The 24,949-nt window shown below is 42.8% G+C and overlaps 1 protein-coding gene across 1 annotated transcript in view; it reads right to left on the bottom strand.

Annotated features, from left to right (window-relative positions):
* Window positions 1–24,072, bottom strand: part of zgc:92360 (uncharacterized protein LOC436988 homolog) — a 65,886-nt gene extending 41,814 nt beyond the window's left edge. Inside the window, exon 1 of the mRNA XM_039765544.1 lies at window positions 23,566–24,072. Coding sequence (XP_039621478.1) covers window positions 23,566–23,656 — 91 coding nt within the window. The 5' untranslated portion in view covers window positions 23,657–24,072. The remainder of the gene's footprint in view (window positions 1–23,565) is intronic.
* Between the last annotated feature and the right edge of the window lie 877 nt (window positions 24,073–24,949).

Below are 24,949 nucleotides of genomic sequence, written 5' to 3' on the forward strand. Positions count from 1 at the left end.
AAAAGCAGTTTTTGACCGACAAAAACATTCCTGTCCTTGATCATCCTCCCTATTTGCCGATTTAGCTCCCTGTGATTTTTACTTGCTTGCGAAAATCAAAAGTGACCTGAAGGGAACACATTTTTCTTCAATGGATGAAGTGAAGACAAAAACAGCAAGCCTGTTGAAGAGCCTCAAGCAAGAAGACTTCCAGCACTGTTTCAATCAATGGAAGATACGTAAGGGGCAGTGCAGAGATCGGGAGGGGGAGTATAAAGAAGGTGACAAGGTTTAGAATGCTGGAAGCTACTGTCTATACAGTATATGAAGGCCTAAGCCTAAAAGTGCAACAAGTTCGGGCTTATTTTAAAACCTACGTATATAGGTTTGGTATCATTCTTTTCAGAATTTATCAAACTTTAATGTGATGTTGTTAGATTTTCAGATTCTTATATGCATTTTTAAATTATACACTAAAATATCAAGAACTCACGTCCAGCGAGACGAGATTTTGTGCCAACAGATTTAACCATGCCTGGGGCCGGAAATAAAAGACAAAGAGTAGATGACAAAGACAGCTGCTCTACAGGCTTTTAAATGTTTGAAGCGCCACGCGAGATGCAGATCTTGTGGCACGGCAGCAGCAACGAGCCAACAACTGATCGAGCAAAGAGGAGGTAAAAAAAACTGCATTTGTTTCCCATTGTGTTGCCGTTTAAGAGGGGGTTTCGGAGAAGCAACCGCGTCTCCTTGGAGTGTATTAAGACCACCTCTTCACAACACAAGCGGTAGAGACACGAAGTGGCTGGCACATAGCACAGGCCATGGGGGTTTCAAGTGAAGCGAGCAGGGGGTAAGCCCCCCAGTTCATCAATAGATGCTTTTTTTTTTTTTTACCAATCCGGTTATTTTATTTCTCATCTTGTACTTTGCGGTTTGAGTGTTAAGCGGTCAGGGTGAGGATCACCACTTGCAAGTTGGACGACTTGTTTCTCAGACGGAGAAAGGTAGAGTGCTCTCTTCAGGTGGGCAGGGAAGGGCCACCTCAAGAGGAGAAGTTTAAGTATCTCACGGTCTTGTTCTCAAGTGAGGGAAGAAGTGAGGGATCGACACGGCGATTGGAGCCAGTGAAAGTTCAGTTCTGATATTGATTGTAGTTTCAGTTTTTTTATTTGATTTTATAAAATTAATTTTTATTTTGCTCTAGTTTTCAGTGGAGTCAACAATTTTTATTTTTATTTAGTACCGTGTTTAAAACGTTAGCTTTTATTTTATTTAGTTCTGGCCTTTTTACATAATATTAGTACCATTGAAGTTTTTTTTTCTGTTGCAAGACCACAAACGCCAGCCTTACCCATATTTCAGTGCAAGTTATGTTTCAGTCAACAAAACACCCTCACAGGTCGTAATGCCGACTAGCTTGACTATCAACGATCAAACAGATTAAGTGGCCTCATGAGTATAGTCGGCAAGATCAAATCTTTCAACCCACAAAACCAGTCTGTGCTATTAAGCTTTAAACAAGCACGCATTTCAAGAGATTTGTTCACGTTGCAACGACGTCCATTGCACAGATAGCCACATAGTGAAAATATTCACTCAACGAACGCCTATGATGCAGGTGCACAGACGAGGTCCTCGGCCACTGGCGCCAGCAGACTGTACGATTTCTGCTGCCAGTACTGAAGTGCAGTCACGGTGCCAGGGAAGTGCTGGACTTCCAGTGAGTAAGTACTGATCCAGCTGGTCCTGCACTGAAGCTCCAAGTCCTATGCTTACCTTCTCTCTTTCTCTTCTCAGCTTTAGTCTTGTTTTCCGTATCTAATGCACTTAAAATTGTTGGTTGTTGTTGAGCTAAATGAGCCCTCAGATTCGTAGTGTTCTTCCCACTAACTAAAAACTCACACTCTTTTTCTTCTTCTCGCACGTTACATTTGCTTTTATTAAAGTACTAGCTGAAATACCCAGCATTGCCCGAGAGGAAAATAAAGTGGGTTTTTTTTGTTTGTTTAATTATTTGAGAAAAATATAATAAAAAAAACTTTAACATTAAAAATAATTTAGCAAACAATGAAGACTCACTATTGTGCTTGTCTTGCAGTCCTGTTATCATCCAGTTGACGCTCAGAACCGGCCAACTCTATTTAATTTGAAAAGCAACAGGGGCGTGATGGCGCACATACATAAAGAATGCTGGCAGTCACTTCCAGTTGGCCCTCTGGTGGTTGTTCTGAGTGTAAAACTGGATGATAACATGCATACAAGACTGCAAGATCACCCGCCACCCTACCCAGAAGGGGGCGAGTTAGGGTTGATTTTACCCTGCAGTATTTTTAGTCGACAAATGAGAAACGTGTACCAAGTTTCATGGAAAATGGTCCAGCCATTCGTAAGAGATGCTGGAACATACTATATATACTTACACACACACACACATTGACTTTTATATATTGAGATTTCCACACGTTACTTTCTCGCTTTCTAGCTACAAACATCTGTGCAAAACTCACCATCATCAACCATACGTGCTTACCGCTTCAACCCGATGAACCAAATGCGCTCAACAAACAAACAACTGTCCTTTACAGAAGTTGTACCACATGACTATAGTAGGCCCAAGGTACAGGGTCACCACATAGTGAACAGCATAACGTAACTGAACGCTCAGGGCGACCTACAAACAGCCGGACTGAACGAAAATGCTGTTGCTGTTTTTTTCCGTTTTCGTTCTCGTTTTAGATAGATAGATAGATAGATAGATAGATAGATAGATAGATAGATAGATAGATAGATAGATAGATAGATAGATATTAATTATAGTGTAGTTAATAAGATAGATAGATAGATAGATAGATAGATAGATAGATAGATAGATAGATAGATAGATAGATAGATAGATAGATAGATAGATAGATAGATAGATAGATAGATAGATAGATAGATAGATAGATAGATAGATAGATAGATAGATAGATATTAATTGTCATTGTCACTTTTACAAAGGAACAACGAAATTGAAGGTGCAGTCGACTCAGTGTGAGGCATAAGAGTTAAAAAGTTACGTATAAATAATAACAAACCGAATAATAATAAAAGTATTTTACAAAATATACAAATTGCACTTGTTGACTTAAGGTCTATATTGCACATTGGGAGAATGATATGGAGCAGTTTTATTCTGAGTTCAGGGCCATGATTGCTTTTGGATATAAGCTGTTTTTAAGATGGTTTGTCCCGGCTTTCATTGCTCTGTATCTCTTTCCCGATGGCAAAAGCTGAGAGAGGCAATGACCGGGATGTGATGAATCCTGTGAAATGTCTATTGCTTTTTTGCGGCATCGGGAGGTGTAGATTTGTTCCAGAGTCGGGAGGGTACAACCAATTGTTCTCTCTGCTGTCCTGACAACCCTGTGGAGGGCTACCCTTTCTGAGGAAGTGCAGATGCCGTGCCACACACACAGTCTGTGTGTGAGCACACTCTCGAAGGAACAGTGATAAAAGGCAAGGAGCAGATTTTTCGGGAGATGGTTCCTCCTGAGGATTCACAGAAAATACAGTCTCTGCTACACCTTCTTCAGCAGCTCCTTGGTGTTGGCGCACCAGGTCAGGTCATATTCCAGCTCAATGCCCAGAAACCTGAACACCGGGACCCTCTCCACACAGGCCCCACCAATGATGAGTGGCTGGATGTCAGTTTTGTTTTTTCTAAAGTCAATAACAAGCTCCTTCGTTTTTGTGGCGTTGAAGAGCAGGTTATTGACTCTGCACCACTCTGACAGCCGCTCCACCTCGTCCCTGTATGCCACCTAACCCTCCTTGCCCAAGATGAGTCCGACCACCGTCATGTTATCCGCAGACGTTTTGATCTTGTTGCTATGGTGAGTGAGGACACAGTCATATGTGAATGGCATTGTCGGGCAACCGGTGCGCCGCGAAAACTTTCGTAAAATATTTAAAATTGCTTGTGTTTTTGAACTTTTGGTTGATTAAAAAGATAATGTTTTAAAAAAAAAAAAATTATGTTGGAAAAACAGATAACGGAACACTTACTGAAATGAAGTCTAAGAAATGCGAGAGACTTCAAATGATCGACAAAGAAATGCGCATCTGTCTTTCGAAAACTGATCCTCGCATCAATCTCATATGTGCTGAAAAACAATCTTAACGTTCACATTAATTAAATTTAAGATTTATCCTCTGTTTCCTTTATTAATGAAATGTCTTTCAAACTTTAACTGTTTTTATTGGCGATTGTCCATAGATTGTGTATTGGCGCCGCAAAAGAAAAGTTTTGGACTTAGTGTGCCGCAACTCGAAAAAGGTTGCCTTTCACTGGTGTAGAGGGTGTAGAGGAGCGGGCTGCGCACACAACCTTGTGGCGTCCCGGTGTTGAGGCTGAGAGCAGTGGAGGTGTGGGGACCCAGCCTGACCCACTGGGAGTGACCAGACAAGAAGTCCAGTATCCAACTGCAGGTGAGTGATGGAAGTCCCAGATCTGCCAGTTTGGACACCAGTTGTTGTGGGATGATGGTGTTAAACGCCAGGCTGATGTCCACAAAGACCAGCCTGGCGTAACTCCCCTGCTTCTGCAGGTGGGTCAGGGCAGCATGAAGGGCTGTGGCCACAGCGTCCTCTGTGGATCTCTTTGCTTAGTAAATAGTTTGTTCACATATCACTAATTTTTATTTTTATTTAGTTTTTGCTTCTCTGTTTGCCATAATTTTACTTCTCATGCTTGTAAAACGAAAAACAGTATTTTTAGTTCTAGTTCTTGTTTTGGCTATGACAATATCACTGATTGGAGCAGCATCAGCGTTCATGTAGATGTCGTACCAGCCAGTCGTGGTGCAGAGACCGCAGAAAACATGTCACCCACCTGAAGCTAAGCAGGCCTGGCCAGGACTTGAATGGGAGACCATCAAGAAAAAAAACTTGGGTTACTGCTGGAAGAGGTATTGGCGAGGCCAGCAGGGGGCGCTTACCCAGTGGTCTGTGGGTGGAGCTCAATGCCCCAGTGCATGATGGGGAAACTGTGCTGTAAAAATGGCGCCATCCATCCTTCAGGGACTAGGTCAGAGTCCAGATCTCAGCTCAGTTGAGAATATATAGCTGGAGAACAGACTCATCAATCCCAATCCCTATAAAACCTGACGGAACAAGAGGAGCGGAAAAAATGGGAATGTCCAGATGTGCAAAGCAGAGACCTGTGAGGCTGTCATGGCTGCCAAAGATGCACTTACTGACTGAAGGGGGCGAACACTTATGTGGTCATGTATTTTGTGTTTTATAGTTTATCGGATTCTTCCATGGACTGTGTATTGGGATTTGCTTGCCTTGGATTGTTTTTTGGACAACTCCTTTTTTGCCGTTTGAGCTTTATTGTATATTTTCTGTTTTGTTGTTTTCATTTATATTGAGACAATATTGACAACAATGTTTGACTTATCTCAACCAGCCAAAGACTAATTGTTCTCTCTCTTGTGAAGCATTTCTACGTTACATTTTGGGGACTTTCTTTGTATTTTGAACATTCAAAGCCAGTACCAAATTTTTGCGACCTGTTATTGCTGAAGCCATCAGGTAATAGTTGGAGTCTGGCTGATTTAAAACGAGCCTCTTCTGGGCAGGGGAGTGAAGGCCCAGCCCTGCTTTAGAAGTCTTTTTTTTTTTTAGGCCTCACACACCCTTTGGTCATCATACAACAATACGCACATAAAATGTTGTCACGATTCTCTGTTCAGGCTTTTATTATTGATTAGCTATGCTGCTCCTTTCAAATGCAGCAAAGGGGCTGCTGATGGACACTTTTCCCTGCCTTCAAGAAAGTGTTAAATTCAAGTTTGGTCATTTTTATTCTTGGGTGGCATGGTCTGTTGTGGTTTGTCCCACTCTTTAAATTCAAAAATGTGGTAAGCCTCAGATCAGAAGTCAGTCCTGTAGTTTTGCAAAGGTCTAAACAATTAGGGTAGACCAAATCAGAACAAATCAGCCTGGTCACAAACTCAAAAACATGTAAGAGATATTAGAATGTGACAACTGTGGAAACAACCCGGCCAGGACGCCATGAGGGACTGGAAGAGGGTCAAAGCCCACCCTGGATCACGTGGGGGCCGCCTTCCTGGTTGTTCTGGGGGCCATGGAAGCCCTACCCTGTAGGGGCCCGTGGTCACCGCCAGGAGGCGCCCCAATGCCTTGGGGACCTGTTGCCAGGAAGTGCTGGGGGGAAGACTTTGGGAGACACCCGGAGAGCTGCCGGGAGGACAGCCGGCACTTCCGCCACGCTGGGGCGTGGCCAAGGGAGGAATACCGGGAACACCTGGAGCTCATCCGGGAACTGTATAAAAGGGGCCGTATCCATTCATTCAGCGCTGGAGTCGGGAGGAGGAAGGACGAAGCATAGAGGAGGTGTGGAGGCGGCCTGAAGAAGGCATTTGTGGCCAGGACTGAGTGATTGTTGGGGTTTGTGCACGGGACTGGGTCTGTGTGACCAATATTTGTGTAAATAGTTTTGTAAATAAACGTGTGGTGGTTGAGTAACAACATGTCCGCCTGTCTGTGTCCGGGCCCAGTCCACACAACATTAGACATTTTTTATGAGAACAGTCCATTCAGTCCAACAAGCTCCCTAATCCTGTCCATTAATTCCTCTACAATAACATCAATGCAACATTTAAAGGTCCCAAAAGTCCTACTTGTCTACCACAGTTCCCTCTATGAAGAAAAACTTCCTAATGTTTCCACTCAATTTACTCTTATCAACTTTATTTAATTAATTCAGACCACTTTGGCATTCTTTTTCTGTCAGTCTGTGTCAAAAAACAAATCAAATCCACTGTGTTTCAATGTTGTACAGCAACAAAATGTGAAAACTTCCAAGGGGATGAATACTTTTTATAGGTACTGTAATTCGTTTCAGGGTTGCGAGGCGTCCCAGCCTATCCAGAAGCATTCAGCCCAAGGCAGTAATCGGTCCTACACACGAGTGCCAGTTCACCACAATGTCTGTCGACTTCTTCTTCTTTCGGCTGCTCCCGTTAAGGTAAATCCCCATAAATCTCTTGTGTCCACTTATAAATCACCAGAGCATCACTACTCTGTCACATTATAAAAACTATAAAGGACATAAAGAGAGAACCATGAAAGGACTTTCACCCTTGAAAATTAAACCAGTTCAGGAGTGACTTTGTTCTAAAATAAATACACATTTTAACTTTCCATAAATAGCAGTTTCATGAAGTTCCTCTGCTCTAAATTCTTCTGTTATAACGTTTTGGATTTTTTAATAAAACGGCTACGAATTTTTACCTATTCCACTAATATCTCTTCTTTTTAATTAAAGAACACTGAAGAAGAAAAAAAAGAGGAGAACAGTGCTAACTATTCTTTTCCCTCTGGCTAAACTCCTGCTTTAAAGGGCTGTCCTCAAGCAATTCTTTTATTCTGAGAGGACATCTTTTTTCAAATATCCGTCTTCACCGCACCTCCCTTTGCTGGAGGGTTCAGCCAGAAGGTCTGAAAAAATGAAGATTTTAAACGATTAACTTTCAGAAAGTATTTCAGATCGCTATGTGTTTGGCGCTCAAAGGCTGGTATTTTCACTCCGGGGTCATACGGAAGGGTCACCGACCTGAGCTTTATATTTACATAACAAACAGTGAGCTCGGATTACAACAGAAAATTGTTGCAGGGATTAGGGTCATTAACACGGGCACCGAGGAGTGACAGAACTTGAGAGAACACTTGTTAGAGAAGTGCGTCCTTTACTAAAATGACAGCTTTTCCAGTTGTAGGTTGTGGGGGGAACTGCATCCTGGTACCACATGATGGGAATCACCAATGGACACGGCACCAGGCCATGTTAATTGATGGCTTCTTCCTCTGTTGCCCCATCCAGGGTAGAACCCTGCCATGCCTGGAGAGGCACCACTTGCTTGTAGCCCTGGACTGACTGAGCAGGTCAGCTTCTCAAAATGGATTACTGAGCTCCAAGAATTGAACTGGGGCAGCGCTGTGCAATGATCAGCCTGATAGCTCCTTGAGACACAGTTTGAGACCCTTCTGTGTTTGAACTCTGGTGTCCACCCGATTCACAAAGACCTGACGTGAGTGAATATGGGGGAGGCCTTGAGGGAGTGTGCCCTGTGCTGGACTGACACCTTATTTAGCGTTCATTCCTACCATGTGTCTGATGTTTCCAGTAAAGGCTTCAGACCCCCAAATACCCCAAATGGATAATCCAAGTGGAGCTCAGGAATGAATAGTCAACTACAACCAATCAAATAACAGCAACATTTATTTTTATACGTGAGAGTAGCTCAAAGTGCTTTACAATAAAAATTGGCAAACAGATCTACAAAAAAAGTAAAAACTAAAAAACAGTTACTGTATCAACACAATCACATTATTGCATACAACAATTTTAGACAGGTTAGTTGTTTTTTTTTTAACTTTTCTGTAGAGAATTAGACCATAAAAAGTCTAGTTTGTACTTCTGACACAACCAGAGATCCGGCTACAAATGACCAAAGTCCCCACCAAAACGTCTCCTGTATCAAGAGACTGGCAACTTTGCTGGGTTTCCATCAATGTTTTTTCTTATCTGTCTAAGGATTTGCACTGCACCTGAAAGGACAGCTAAATAATTCTTTGTGCAGCATATGTGTGCGTCAACAATGAAGTGCCTTTCAGAATTTGCTTTATTGAGGCGTCTACCAATAAAGAGAATGTGTAAAGTCAACAAGTCTCAGTGGCCGAGAACCTAATGAGGAATCAAGTTATGGAAGAACTGAGAGAAAATGTCTGCCCAAGAATTATCATTTATTTTATATATATATATATATATATATATATATATCCTTATATATATATTGTCACAGACGACTGGGGTTTTTACCCGGCCGGGACACCTTAAAGGACCGGAAGGTGACAATGATAGCTTCTGGGTCAAGAGAGGGCAACCGCTCTGGATAAAAAGAGGACCATGGGAAAGGGACAAAAAGATTTTAACCCGTTGGTAACCATGGCCACCGCCAGGGAGCGCCTTATGCCTCATCGGACCGGGAGAATTGTCACTTCCGTCACACCAGACAAGATGGCGGCTGAACCTGCCAGGAATGCCCGGAGTGCTTCCGGGGGAAACGGCAGCACTTCCGCCACACCAGGAAGTGCTGCCGGAAGATCGTTTCCAGCCACCTAGAAAGCATCCGGGCGGGAATAAAAGGGCCCGCCACTTAACAGTTCGGAGAGCTAGAGTCGGGAGAGGGAGCAGGACGAAGCTCCCAGGAGGAGATTGGCGGCCAGGGACTGAGAGAAAGAAGTCTAATTGTGGTGATTATTGCTTTGTGCGTTGTGTGGTGTTTCAGGACTGAATTTATTTATGTCAAATGAATGTGTGAACTTTATAAAGATGTGGTTTCCGACTGGTGGTGTCCGAGCAAGTCTCACAATATATATATATATAGCCTCCATGGAAAAGTCTATTCGGGGGTCTTGGAGAGGAAGGTCTGTTGGATAGTCGAACCTCTGTTTCAGGAGGAACAGTGTGGTTTTCGTCCTGGTTAGGGCTGTTCGGTCCCTGTACGATCGGTCTCAGAGAGATCGACAGGCGGATCGGTGCGCTCTGCATCAGTCTATCGTGGTGAAAAAGGAGCTGAGCCGCAAGGCAAAGCTCTCAATTTACCAGTTGATCTATGTTCCTGCCCTCACCTATAGTCATGAGCTATGGGTAGTGACCGAAAGAACACGATTGCGAATACAAGTGGCTGAAATGAGTTTCCTCCGTAGGGTGTCTGGGCTTTCCATTAAAGATAGGGTGAGAAGCTTAGTCATCTGGGAGGGACTCAGAGTACAGCCGCTGCTCCTCCGCATCGAGAGGAGTCAGATGAGGTGGCTTGGGCATCTGATCAGGATGCCTCCTTGGTCAGGTGTTCCGGGCACGTGCAACTGTAAGGAGGCCCCGGGGAAGACCCAGGACACGCTGGAAGGACTATGTCTCCCGACTGGCCTGGGAACACCTTGGGATTCTCCCGGAAGAGCTAGAAGAAGTGGCCAGGGAGAGGGAAGTCTGGGCATCTCTGCTCAAGCTGCTGCCCCCGCGGCCCGATCTCAGATAAGCCAAAGAGGACTGATGGATGGATATATATATATATATATATATATATATATATATATATATATATATATATATAGTGGTGGATTGCCGGCATTTCACTCCGGCCCTCAACCCCAGGCCGCCAGGAGGAGCTCTCCCGACAGCATGATCATGCCCCGAGTTCCAGCAGGGCATCATGGACTATGTAGTGTTTGTACACAGCCCTGCTGGATACCTTGGGGGCCACCAGGCATCGCTGTAGTGGGGCTCGTAGGCTCTTATGTGCCCTATGACCCGGGAGTGCGTCATGGTCACGTGACAGGAAGAAACGCGCGTGCTCCGGGTTGAAGAAAGGACTATTTACCCTGACCCGGAAGGAATAAGGACTTGTGGACTGTTGGGCAGGAACACCTCCGGGTCAGGGAATATAAAAGGACTGTGGGAGCTCCCAGACGATGAGCTGAGTTGGGAGGCAGGGTGGCTAAGCATCTGGGAGTGGAAGATTGTTATTAATTATTGTATTGTGTATTGAGAATTGTGGAGAGGAGCGTGCTTTGTGCACTTTATTATTATAATAAATATAATCATTGGACTTTTACCTGGTGTCTGACGTATAGTCTGAGGGTACAAGGGTGCGAGAAGCGCCCTATTCTATTACAATATATATATATATATATATTATGATGGATGGCCGGGGCCTATGCCTGGCCAGGATGCCCGTTCACCACATCTGCCAGGGGGACAAGGGTGGGAAGCCCAGTATCTCCCCCTGGACGTTAGATGGCAGCCTCCCTAAGTTGCAGCAGTGCCTCAGACTCCCCCAGGGCTTCATGGGGGTTGGAGTTCTGTACAGCTCTGTGGGGTTCCGCAGGCGCCGCCAGGGGGTGCTGCAACAGGAGCGACTGGCCCCTTTTGAGCACTGGTTTCGCCTTACCCGGAAGTGCAGCCGGATGTTGGCAATCAACCACCTGGAGCACTTCCGGATACCCAATAAAAGGGAGCCAGCGACCACCACTCAGTGGCCAGAGTCGGGTGGAGGAGGACAAGGTTGCTTGGAAGGAGTGGTGGTGCCAAGGAGGAAGGGAAAGTGTGGTGTATTAGTGGTGTGCTTGTGCTTAGGACTGTGTATTGCCTGTGGGGTTCACGGGGAAGACGTGCCTCACAGGTGAAAAAAATAAAAGTATTTGTTTTATTTTACATGTGCCTCTCGTGTCCAATCTATGTCGGGTCAGGCACTATATAGCGTCAATCTTACAATATATATATATACTATACTGTGTATATATATATATATATATATATATATATATATATATATATATATATATATCCAACAACAAAAGACACATCCATTTTGTGGTTTTGCTTTGGATGCAGAACTGAGAGACCTTGATATGTTAGAAGTTTCATAAATGCTGAATTCATAGGCCTCAAAACTACCGAGTCCTCTGGTTTGAGAGCAGAAGTTAAAAGGAACTGATATTGACATGAGAGGCGTGTAATGTAGGTGTCTATACACCGGCGAAACAGAGGTGTGGCCACTGGAAAGTGGGCGGAGTCAAAAGAAATGTCGCCGACATGGGCATCATCTTATGGGTCTCAGATAGCTGAATCTGTCTGAGGCTTCAGATTGTTTCAGCTGCAAATGGACTCAATTGGGAGTTTGGTAATAAATTTTGGCTGTAGTATTGAGTGTGACAACTGTAACTGAAGGCCCATCACTACCAGTAACTACAAGAGAAACTACTTAAAATGTTCAATTATCAGCAAATGTAAAATGATGGTGTGCATATCACAAAGACTTGCATCTGTTTTGGAATACTCAGGTATGTGCTACTGGACACATCTATACAGTAGTGAACAATATAACAAGAAATTTAATTATCTTTAATAATATGAGACAGCCTGCGAGGTGCCTTTAGGAAATAGACCACTCAGTAATGAACGAGATACGCTGTATAATGAAACAAATACCCTCCATGGTGAGACACAGACACATGGGACTGAAATTGATGAGCAAAATAATACAGCAAGTAAAGAAAATGAAGAAGCATTTAATTCTGCTCAGAATGCTATGTGCACCTTGCTACATATGACAGGATCATAATTATGGTAGCAATTCTTGAAAATCAAGCTGCATTTATATTAAATTTATCTATGTGATATACTGTAAATAAAGACATTTTTCTTTCCTATGCAGACTTCCAGCACTAAGCTGTTACAGCCAAACCCACCCCCACACATATATACAGGTAGGTCTGGCACTCTGTGACTCCTAAATGTGATAAGACAATATTGAAAATGGGAAAATGGTTTATAATTTTTGCTATTAGGGAACCACAATTTATGACATTTCAACGGAGACCACATAGTCACATTAGGGGTGCCTGTAACAGCATATTTTGGTTTTTTTTTATCTATCTATGCCTATAACATGTGCACATATACTACAGAGAGCAAGAAAGATCCCTATCTAAATATCTATCTATATATCTATTGTGAAGGAATCCTGGACATCTGGAAGCATTAAAGGTGTTTGTCGTCCCATCCTTCAGGTGTTACCATTACTTGGAACACCCCTTGGCTGGGAATTGAACGTGCCGAGGAGGATAGGCTTTGAAGAAGGTAGCAACAAGGGTTGTCTAAATGTCCCAGGGAGGGTTCTTCTCTTGGGGCCAGCCAAAGAGGTAATTGCACCTGGGGCCATCTGGTAGGGGGTGTTCATTGCTTGGAGCTGTACTCTTATGAAGACGGTTTGGAACACCCAGAAATGCTAATCAGGTATCTGACTCAAATACTGGTAGTACTCCTGCGCTATCCCTTTAGAGACCTCCCATCCGATTGATAGACAAGCCTGGAGTCAGGAATAGAGGTGATGGGTCACCTGAGAAGAAGGAAGAGGAAGATGACGAGAAGGAAAACAATGAGGTCTGCCAGATACAGAGCTATAGTGTATAGTCAGGCCCTTGAGTGGCTTAGTGCTTGGCATGTATTCTTATGCCCTCATAACCTTTCACAAAAATGTTTCCCTCGTCAATATATCCCTTTTCTTGTTGGAATTTTGTGGCAACTGAGTGTCATTTCTGGGTTAGAGGTCTGCTCATGAGAATAACCTAGAGGTCACACTACATACACACATACATATGTACATTCAATAGCAGTTATGAAGGGAATTGTGATCAAAAACGGAAGCACAAATGTCCTGAAATTAACCTACCTGTCCAAGAATGGAGATGTTTGTGCTTCATAGTGAATCCAACACTTGAATGGAAGAAAGTTGTGAGCTTCCATCTTATATGAGTGAGACAAAATGACATAATGTGTCATGTAACTTCCACAACTGGCATTGGGCCTGGCAATTGTTAAAAGAATAGGCCTGCTCGCATGCAATGACAGATACAAAATGGCAGCAAATGTAAGAAACAAAATGGCATTACCAGAATCATGATAAAATTTATCTACACAAAATAAACCAAAACGTGTAGGCTGGAGTACAATTATACAAAGTTTGTTCCAAAGGGAAATTTTCCAATTTTTTCAATTCAAATATTTATTTTTTTATACAGGATCTCTGCAATAAGATCAGATTCGGAACCCAAATCCACATCTACAGTGCATTTGTACTACATTGGGTAGAAGTTTGGGAGACCATAGGAGATCAGGAAGGATCAGGAAGGGTCAAAATCAAGTCAATATATGAAACAAAAATTATACCCTTCTTGAATTTTTTGACTTTAACTACAGCCTGCAATACCGATGACATAGGTCAGGTAAGGCCCACAACGTCAGTCAAGAAACGTCCTTTGAGTCAGATAACCCTCCCACAACCCTAATCTTAACCATAGTGTATCAGGGCCCTAATGTTAACCATAGTTTAATGTGATAAGTGTTTCGTGATATTGAGGTATTACATGACTAACCTCATAGGTACTGTGGTGTGCAATTACATTCTGTTGAAAAATTCGGACGTGAGCCTAACATTTCAGTAATTATTTAACGCTCTGATGCTGATCTTTCTGATCATAAAATAGGTCATTACAATAGCAATTGATGAGAAGAATTCATATTTAATTGCAGAATAATAGTATTTGAGGGTTCCTCTAGAGTGCCTCTTTCTCTTGCTTGATTTGGCTCAAAAACTAATCAGCACATCGTCATCTCATAACAGGCTTAAGTTTCGAGTATGGTATTTTTCCGTCCAGCCGTTTTAGCACTAGACTGTCCTCAACAAACTGTGACACTCAGACACACACATACCCATTATCGAGATATCAGTGTTTTCAGTATCAGAGGACCCTAAAACGTTCAGATCTGCCAAAAACCGGAGAACGAAATTTTTGACAAATCTAATGCATGGAGAGGGAAGGCACAAAGCAAAAAACAGTAAGTGGATAATTCATTACCAGGAAATGACTTAAAACAAAAAAGGTTTTGAGAATATCCAAAATCGTGGACGATGATTTACCAACAGCTCCCCTTTATTCCAGGGACCACACCCCCTGGCAACCAGTGCTGCACCATAGCAACATTGTCACAAAATGGTCAAACTCGCATGCAAAACAACATGGCACTGCGGTTATTTCTAAAATAAAAAGTAAATAAATTAACAGTTCCAAAAATACATTGTATGGATGAAACAAACATAAAAGCGAATTCCCCATTTTAAAAAGCTCTTAGAAAACCACCAGGAGGGGTTTACTGAACATGAATTATGGTGAGCTTGTAGCACTGCTACAGAAATTGAAATGTTCATTTATGTCCAGTTATAAAGTCGTTTGTCGCTCCCCTTTGAATGTAACAGTATGTGTAAAAGTCGCTGCCCTTTAACAGGAGATGGATTCATTTTCTCTTATTGGTCACGAAACGTCTGGTTGATATTGATGCGTGTTCCGGTCATTATGTCTCCAGACAAGGCATGGATGCCTGTTCAATCTGCTAATACTCAATGCCAGTTTCATATAAGCTTTTCATTCCTCATAATATCATTCAGACTTCAGCCCTCCGCAACCCCCTAGGATTTTACCGTTGTCCATCTCGCCATTGCTCCCTACTTTATCTCATACAGTCAGTAGAGTAGTCACCTGAACTATCCTTTCAGAGAGAGCCTCCACGGCTTGCTGAAGCTTCCCAACATTCTGGGGAAAGGTTTATGCCGACTTCACGACTTTATCAACTCCGCATCTCTCTTCAATTATTTAAAACTCGACTGTCTTTCTCTTGCCTCAGCAGACCTTGCCTTTGTGATATATTTCTCTTATAAAAGGTTGTGTATGTGGTCAGTGCCGGTATCAGGTTATTTTGTGCCCTAGGCCTAGTTTATTAGTGTATGGGTAGCTAACCCGTGTGGCTGGGTTTTCCCCCCGCAAAGATCTGTGCCGAGGTGTGCAGCTGCTAATTAATTGTACATACTGCATATCAAGTAATCTATTATATAAAAAAATCTTGGGACGAGACAGGACTTTTTAAGAGAGATGAGACGAGACATTTTCAGAGAGATAATTTCACATCCTGCGAGACGAGACTTTGTACCAAGAGATGAATTGAAAACCTAAACAGGTCCAAGCGGATCCAGAAAAAAAAGACAAACAGTAGAAGAAAAGACAAAGAGCAGAAGACAAAGTATTAAGTCATAAAGAGGTTCAAATACGTTGGGGCGATACACATGCAGAGCAGGTTAGAGATTACGAAAGTACTAAAATTCGAAAGTCTCAAAAAACTGATACTAAAGATCGCTTTAGTGCTAACAAACGGACAATGAAAAGAGATTGAATATATGAACATAGGTGATATGACAGAGCTACTATAAGTTTAATTTCAAAGAAACCACAATTCGGTCAGGTGTATATTTATGATCACGGATAGGCGATGCAAAAGAAAGAGTTACACTATCGGACATATTAGAAATTCTATAGCCAATATTGGAAACAAATCCATATGTCCAAAAGTATCACACTTTACACAAAATTTATCTGAAAAACACGGACAGAGAAGTTTTCTTGGATTTCTATATTGAATCCGAAAGATCAGGCTCGCATATATAATAAACCAAAATGTGACAAATTGTTAGCGATAAAAGTTTCGAAAGACAGAGATATCAGAGACAGAGCTGATATTTGTGTTTATCTAAAAGCACAGCACAATTCATAGCAAGTGGCAGATCCGGGAAATGACTACCTTGTAGGGCCTGCATGGGGGTTGGTGAGTGAAGTGAATAAGGGGCACAGCCCCCTAATATGATAATATTATAATTTGTTATAAGTTGTTACTTAACCCTCACCTATTCTGTTTCTCTTCTTGGTGCTCAAATGTGCCACTTGGTGCCACTTGGTTGGTCTGTCTGCCTAAGGTAAAGTAATCTCTGATGGAGGATCGCAGGAATCGTCGGGTAGAGGGGTCCTTTCATCGGATTTGTTGGCTCAGTGATGACTCATCTGTGGAATGGCCAGTAGGGGGAGGCAGCTTGATGTCTGAGGTCTCCAGGACTCTGAACAATTCCAAATCGTATTATGTGATATCATCTACTGTTGAATTCTGCCCTGTACTTGTAATATTTTTATTTTACTATTATATTGTATTGGGGTGGCATGGTGTTGCAGTGGTAGCGCTGCTTCCTCGCAGTGAGGAGACCTGGGTTCGCTTGGGCGTCCTCCCTGCGTGGAGTTTGCATGTTCTCGCCATGTCTGCGTGGGTTTCCTCCCACAGTCCAAAGACATACAGGTTAGGTGCATTGGCGATCCTAAATTGTCCCTAGTGTGTGCTTGGTGTGTGCCCTGCAGTGGGGATTTGTTTCTGCCTTGCGCCCTGTGCTGGCTGGGATTGGCTCCAGCAGACCCCCGTGACCCAGTGTTAGGATATAGCGGGCTGGACAAAGACTGAATGACTATATTGTATTGAGGATTTCCTGTGTTCTGTTTCGTGTATTATATTGTATTCACCCCCTTTTTTTTGGCACCCACTGCACGCCCAACCTACCTGTTAAGGGGTCTCTTTTTGAACTGCTTTTCCCAAGGTTTCTTCCATTTGTTTTTCCCTACAAGGTTTTTTTTGGGAGTTTTTCTTTGTATTCTTAGAAAGTCAAGGCTGGGGGTGCTGTCAAAAGGCAGGGTATGTTAAAGCCCATTGCAACACTCCTTGTGTGATTTTGGGCTACACAAAATTAAATTGTATTGTATTTTACAATTCGCCTTAATGGTGGCACCAGTCTTGTCTGTGATGGGGTTTCGGTGGAGAGCACAGCTTACTGTCTCCTATGGTCTGTTTATCTGAATGCCTGTTTCCTGTAAATGTACAGTATATATACAGAATATCTTTGTTTTGTTTGATGTTCTTTGCCTAATGAAATACACTCCTTATTTTCTATCTTCATTCCGTTAATAGTTGTTTTTCTTGTTGGCGGGTGACGGGGGGCTGGATAAGGTGTGATATCGACTAAGTCCGAATATGCAGTGGCTTAGCAGTGTAGCGACTCATTTGTGTTCTTTTGAGGGAGTTGTTACAAGCCGACAATGGAGGAGAGGGAAACAAAATCTCAAACAGGCTGGGCAGGAAGCCCCATCTTCTCCGGCATGTCAGTGAAGGGAAAAATGAGAGCAGAATAAAAACTGAAGATGAACACGACTGTACTGCTGTTAGTCTAGATGGCTTAGTTACAGCTTGACCAACTAGGCTGTCTCTACTGTGACACACAAATGTATCATCATCATCATCATCAGCAGTGTTGTTTGTTCTTGCACAGTTAGTGTCCCCCCCAGCCAAACCAGGGCCCTCAGCAGAATCTTCTTGGAAATTCAAATTCTTGGTTGGAACCAAAACCTGAAGCCAGAGTACCAACTTTGAGAAGCCCAGGTATACCAAATTTACCAGCGTCCCCTTCTTCCAAAGTAAGTGACTGACCGGTAGCTTGTACCAAACTCAGCCTGTACATCTTAAGGTGCAAATTAACTGTCTATTGTAAGAGAAGGGGGTATTTAATATAAAAAATATTGTGTAATTAAACACAAACTAATAGTTCAAATAAGAGCATTAAAGTGTTATTCGATGATGCACCATGCATGTACACTGCCCTCCAGAATGTCTGGGACAAAGACACACTTATTTTTGATTTACCCCTCTGCTCAGGTCAGGGAGCATGCACTGGTGCACCCACCACATGACAAAATAACTCAGAATCCTGGTTGGCAAACCCAGTCCCAACACTCAGAAATGACCCTCTATCTGCTGCAGCCAGGTGTTACATTGGCATCCCCTTGGCCTGGTCCAGCCACTCGGGTCCCCAACAATGTGAACCGGATCAGCCTCAGGGAAATGCGCCACATGGCCATAGTGCCATAACTGACACTCCCTCACAACGCAGGTAATGTGCCTCATTCGGGACTCCATGAGCAACCGCTCTTTGACAAAAAGTCAAACCAGTGGTACCCAAGGCCACTCCAAAGAGACAATACTGAAGGAGTCCAGTCTTCATCTAAGGTCACTGGATAGCATTCATGTCTCGTAACCATATAGCAAGACAGGAAGCACCAGGGGCCTCATGTATAACGCCGTGCGTAGAACTCGCACTGTAACATGGCGTAAGCACAAAAGCTGAAATCTGCTTACACACAGAAAAATCCAGATGCAGAAATCTGTGCGTACTCCAACTTCCACGTTCTTCCGCTACATAAATCCCGATCAGCGTGAAAACTAACGCTCGTGCACGCGCTTTATGTAACGCCTCAACTCCTCCCAGAATTACGCCTACTTGAATATGCAAATCAATATAAATCGCATATAAGCGCAGCCTTCTGTGATAAGACAATGGGAAAAGCACGGGGAAAATATAAGAATTTCAGCGAATACCAAGTGGAGGCAAAGGAAGAACATACTATTTGTTCAAATAAACCGTGGTATAATCAACAAAAGGAAGTTGATCGAGTGACATAGCGTGTTGGAGAAACTTGAAAGCTCACATTCACAAAATCGCACATTGTCAGAAATAAAAAAGAAGTCACATATCAAAGTCGCCGTGAAAAGCCGAGTTGTAGCCCACTGTCTGAGTGTCATATGAAAGTTTATTAGGGTACAGAGAAAAAGGCACACGGGGGAAAAAGCACGAAATGTCAACTTCAATCTCGACATTTCCACTTTAATCACGTAGTTTATTTTGTCATTTAGTAGAACATTATAAACTTCATCTTAAAATCGTTTAATTAACCAGTTTCTCAAATCACATCGTAATTAAAGTAGCACGTTAAATGCTTTGTTTTGTATTTGATCTTTACTCGTATGTGATCTATGTGTGAATCACTACTTGCTTCTTAAACTGGCTCTCTTCCTCCAACTGGACACAGAATCCATTACATTTGTGATATTACAGCTCTCTGAATAACTAAAATACGGAGTTGTATACGTGATATCATTTTCATGATGATAGGAGTTAAAGCACGTTATTAAACATGTGTTTAATAATTTATTGCATCAGTACTCAGGGGCGGCTCTAGGCTTGTGGTGGCACTGGGCAGAGGAAGAATTGGTGGCTCCTTCGTCGGCCAATGTCAGTAAGGTAGCTTATCACGGAGATGGCCACGTCCGTTGCGGACACTGCATAGCAGCCTCGTGCTCATGACACAAGCATTTATCTTTTGCCGAAATTTGTCGCTGCATTTTTAGCTGTGTTGTTATTTTCTCTTTCTGTTTTATATTCAATATATATTGGCGTAGCCGTCACTGCAGTCAGTGCTTTTCTTTCCCCAAGTAACCGATCGCCACACAATCAGCTCTGTAATAGACATTAAGCCATCTGTAAGCTTAGCCGATTCTTGAAAACGTTTAAAGAACATTGAAATATCTTCGTAGTACATATTTAATTATTCTATCCTTCACGACACTCCCAGTGAAGAATATAGATTATTTAAATGAAGTTAAAGTTTTATGTGTATAATTTAACAAACATATTTTGCTGCATTTCACCTTAAAAATGATATCGTCATCATATGTAAATACGCGCTTTATAAAGTGGCTCAGGTTGTGCGATATTATAACTGTAGTGCAAGTTTACAGTGGGTTGATTGTACCTTATAAGTACTAACAGTTCTACAAGGAGCACTTGATTGAGTGCATTTAAAGTTCTTGGGATGAAACTGTTTCTGAACCGCGAGGTCTGTACAGGAAAGGCTTTAAAACGTTTTGCTGTGGCTTTGGCAGCGTGTGCTTGAAGCTGTATACCGATAATTCTCTTTCCGATCAGCTGCTGCTGTGATTCACACTCAGATACAGTGATATAAATACTCCGAGTCGTGCAGTGAGAGTAATATGGAAAAAGATGATCCACTGTGGCAACTCCTAATGGGAGGAGCTGAAAGAAGAAGAAGAAGAAGAAGAAGAAGAAGAAGAAGAAGGAGAAGTGAGAGTAACAACGCTAAAGCAGTTATGGTATTTGGAATACTATGGCTATTCCCTGGACCATTATATTGTTACAAGTTAATTACAATCAGATGCATTACACTAATAAACAATATGCGGTTAGTTTCTGTGTATTTATAAAGCCGCGTCATGAAAATAATGAGTAATCACACAAGAACAGTACCATTGCTTTGACGCTGGGTGCCGCGCCGAGCAGAGAACTTGCGTACGACAAGGTATGAGGTACCGTGGAAAAGTGCGTGGCTTTACGCCAAGTGTAGGTTTTATACATCGCGATTTGAACGTGGAAAAGTTCTTACGCAACATTTCTGTGCGTACGCACCGTTTATACATGAGGCCCCAGGACTCTAAAGAGTCGCTTGGGTCCTCAACAATGAGGATCCAGTGAGCCGGATCACCCTCGGGGTATCACACCACATGGCTGTACTGCATTAAAGGGTATTTGCAGACATTTTGGTCCCACAGCACTTTTTTTACATATCCCCCCGCTCCCCTCAGGGCACCATCATGTTTGTCATAATTGATGTCACAGGTGTTTGTGAATCCTGAGGTGGGTTTCTTTGCTTCATAAGATACCTTGGCTTGCTTCTACCCTTTAGAGTCTGTAGCTGCCATTGTTCAACATGATGAGAAGGGTTGTGCCAATGAAAGTCAAAGAAGACATTATGAGGCTGAAAAAGACAGCAATACCTTAGGATGACCGAAATCGACTGACTGGAATATCATGAAGAAGAAAGAATGCACTGGTGGGCTCAGTAATTGCAAAGGGACTGGGAGGCCAAGGCAGACCTCCACTGCTGATGACAGATGAATCCTCCCTGTGATAAAGTAAAAGCCCCCAACGCCTGTCACTGACACAGTCTTCAGGAGGCCGATGTGTGTGTGTGTCAGAGATGACTATCAGCAGAAGACGTCATGAACAGAAATACAGAGGACACACTGCAAGATGCAAAAACAGGATGACCAGATTACAGTTTGTGAAAAAGGACTTCAAAGAGCCTGCAGAATTCTGGGAAAAGGTCTTGTGGACAGTTGGAACAAAGATGAACCTGCCTGAGAGTGATGGTGAGAGCGAAGTGTGGAGACAACAAGGGCCTGAACAAGATCCAAAGCACACCACCTCATCTGTTAAATATGGCGGAGGGGGTGACATGTCTTGGGCATGTATGGCTGCCACAGGTCCTGGCACACTTCTCTTCATTAATGACGGAACTGCTGATGGCACAATGAATTCTGAAGTGCTCAGTAGAAATAGAGAGGTTGGAAGTAGGCACTGATACAGTGCGTTGCTGCACCCACCACATGGCAAACCACCTCAGGATCCCAAATTAGGACCCGAGCACAGCCTTGCAATGGGCGACACCTCAGCAGCATGCTACTTTGAAGGGAATAGACCAGTGTGAGGTTTGGGTTTTTTTTTTTCACCGTGGCTAGAGTGGCAATCCTGCCACCAACTTCCAAATTCTCTCTGCAAGTTGGAGGACCTGCTAGCAGGTTAACGTCACACCCAGGATGGAGCAACTGCAAGTTAAGGGCCTTGCTCAATGTCCCAATGGAGTGGAATCACTTCTGCCATTTATGGGATTCAAGCCAGGAACCTTCTGATTGCCAGCGGAGATCACTAGCCTGCCCTGCTCAAGTTACAGTAAATGCGTCTAAACTCAGTGGTTGTCACTTCATCCTACAACAAAATAATGATGCAGACATACTACTGTGGCAACTCAGGGGTTTGTCAAAGCTGAAATATGGAAAATTCTGGAATGGCCAATCCAGTCACTTGATTTAAATCCAATTGAACAGGACTTCCATATGCTGAAGAGAAAATGTAAGGGGACAAGAATTAGGAGCTAAAGATGGCTGCATTAGAGGCCTGACAGAGCATCACCAGAGAAGATCCTCAGCACCTGCTGATATCTACTGTATAAATGGCAGACATCAAGCAGCCATTGCCTGTGAGGGATATGCGACAAAGAACTAAATATGCCAACGGCTTTAATAGACCTGCCATTGCTGTGTCCCAAACATTACAGTGCCCTGAAATGGGGGTGTTGTCATTTCTATATGGCGTGACTGAAATGTCTGCAAATCCCCTTACATGAAAGTCTGCAATGTTCACTTCAGTCACAATCTGAATTGTTTGATTTGTAATTTTGAACTGTGGAGCAGTGGGGAAATCAAGGAACCCAAACTTTATGGAGGGCGCCATATATAACATTTTCCTTATTTTCACCCCAGCCATAACTGAATAAGTATAAGGCATAGGATATCTGCATTCATTTTAACACAAATCTGAGATGTTTTAGTTAAATATTTGAAAAAAAACAAATGTTCTGATCTCTCACGGGACACCCCCCATGAAGAAGATCAGAGAGGTTCCCCAGAATTCAATGCTGGTTGCCAAGGGGACCCCATAACAGTTCCAGCTCCAGGGCTCTAACAGCGCAGGTCTACCACTTGATCGACGCGCTCACCGCTGGAAGCCCCCCATTTCTGTTACTGTCGATGGCTTCACACTCGTATTGTTCTATCGGGTACAGAGCCGCTCCCCCTAGCATTTCAAATGCCCCCCTTTACCATGTTGGTCTGCAGCCAGGACTGTTACGGTCTGTTTGAACTTGACATGAACATTCAGAGTCAACATTCGGATCTCTTCAGGCTCGGTCTTGCGTGGGCGTGAGCGACGTGTGCGTGGCTGTGTCCCGAGATGAACCGATGCTCTGTCCAGGACTCAACTTAACTGGGACGATTTTAAAGTTATGCATTTTCAAAGACATTCTTCTTACACGGTATATACAACATGCGCAGATCATCTTCCCCATTTTCGCAAAGAGTGAATGAAGAAGGAAACAAAACACGTCGTTATGGAAACTTTAATAACTTCTTTTTTTTTAATTCTCATGGTGTGCTATTTTTAAGTCGTTCGCTTTCTCTTCCCAGTTTCATCACAGGCATATGATGATCAGTGATCACGTGCCCGGTCTTTGCCATTTTTGTTTTGCCCCCCTCTCCTATCGCGGCATACATACGCAGACAGACAAACCCGCGCACCGATCGATCGCGTGAACGCGCCCTCCCACAGCCCCGCACCTTCTCACCTGGAGCCCCGCAGTCGGCGCACTCGTTGTTCCCGGGTTTCTGGAGAATCTCCTTTAAAGCCCGACTCGCTCTCTCGTTCACTAAAGTCATACTGAAGAATCCGAACTGAAATCACCCAAAAAGGGTACCAGAAAAAAAAAAAGTCCACAGACTTGGGGGAAAAAAAAAGTAGCTCCGAACAGACAGGCGTGTTCCAGCGCAGCTTCCTCGAGGGCACCTGTATTGCTTGCAGCTCGTATCCTGCTTCTTTATCAGATCATCCCGAGATTTGTACAGATAGATAGATATTATAATCCGATTCGGCAGAAGAAGGAAGACTACAACCTCCGCTGCATCTTTTCCCTTAATCGTAATTTTAAAAATAACAACAAAAAAAATCTGATGCCGGCTGCGTTACAAATGAATGGACGGCCTCAGCTCTACTGGCCTTAAACGTTGATTTAAGGGTGTGTATGAAGAGCAGTAGGAAGTTGCTAATGCGAACAACTCGTTTCAACTTGTTTTCCGCATAGTTTAGAGTTTTAAAGGTGCGGGCTTCGTGGAGGTAAGAAGGTGCTTTACGCCTCCTAGTGGATTCCTTTGAAAGTGTACGTCCCAGCAGTGTGCATGAAAATGATCTACAGAAGTGCTTCTCAAACTGTTTTTCGTGAGAATATATCAGGGACCCCCTTCACGTTTACCTTCTTGTACTCTTGCTGCAGTCTTGACAGGGGTGGTGGAGTTTGAATTTACTGTACATTTATCAATAAAACCACAAAGTTTTCTTTCTTTCAATTTTCTTACTTTTTAGTCATTCTGCTGTGTGTGTGTAGACTATAGTGTGGGTGTGTAAACTGTATACTTATTTATCTTTAAGTATTTATTTAGAGAGCTTCTGTAAAAAGCCAAAATATCCCCCTGGATCGATCGATCTATCTATCTATCTATCTATCTATCTATCTATCTATCTATCTATCTATCTATCTATCTATCTATCTATCTATCTATCTGTCCTGCCTACTACACTAAAGTCAATATCTCTATCTATCTATCTATCTATCTATCTATCTATCTATCTATCTATCTATCTATCTATCCTTTATAAGTGGCCTGTATTTCTTTCTTAAAGTTCTTTATTTTTTAATTAACGAGTGCCTGAATTTCTTAACCATAACATGAAATAAGTAGTTTTTTAGGAATAAATAATAACCATTTTTTTTCCACAGTTCATCCGCATCTTGAAGGAGGAAAGTGCCTAGATTTACAGTATGTGAAGGCCTGTTGTTAACTCTCTTACTTTAAGTTATGGAAGTTATTATTTATTTAGATATCATTTATTATTTATCGGAAATTTTAAAATTACACTAATGAGTTTTATTCAAATTTAAAAGCTCATATATTATT

The sequence above is a fragment of the Polypterus senegalus genome, chromosome 10 (genome assembly GCF_016835505.1).
Source record: "Polypterus senegalus isolate Bchr_013 chromosome 10, ASM1683550v1, whole genome shotgun sequence".
NCBI lineage: Eukaryota > Metazoa > Chordata > Cladistia > Polypteriformes > Polypteridae > Polypterus > Polypterus senegalus.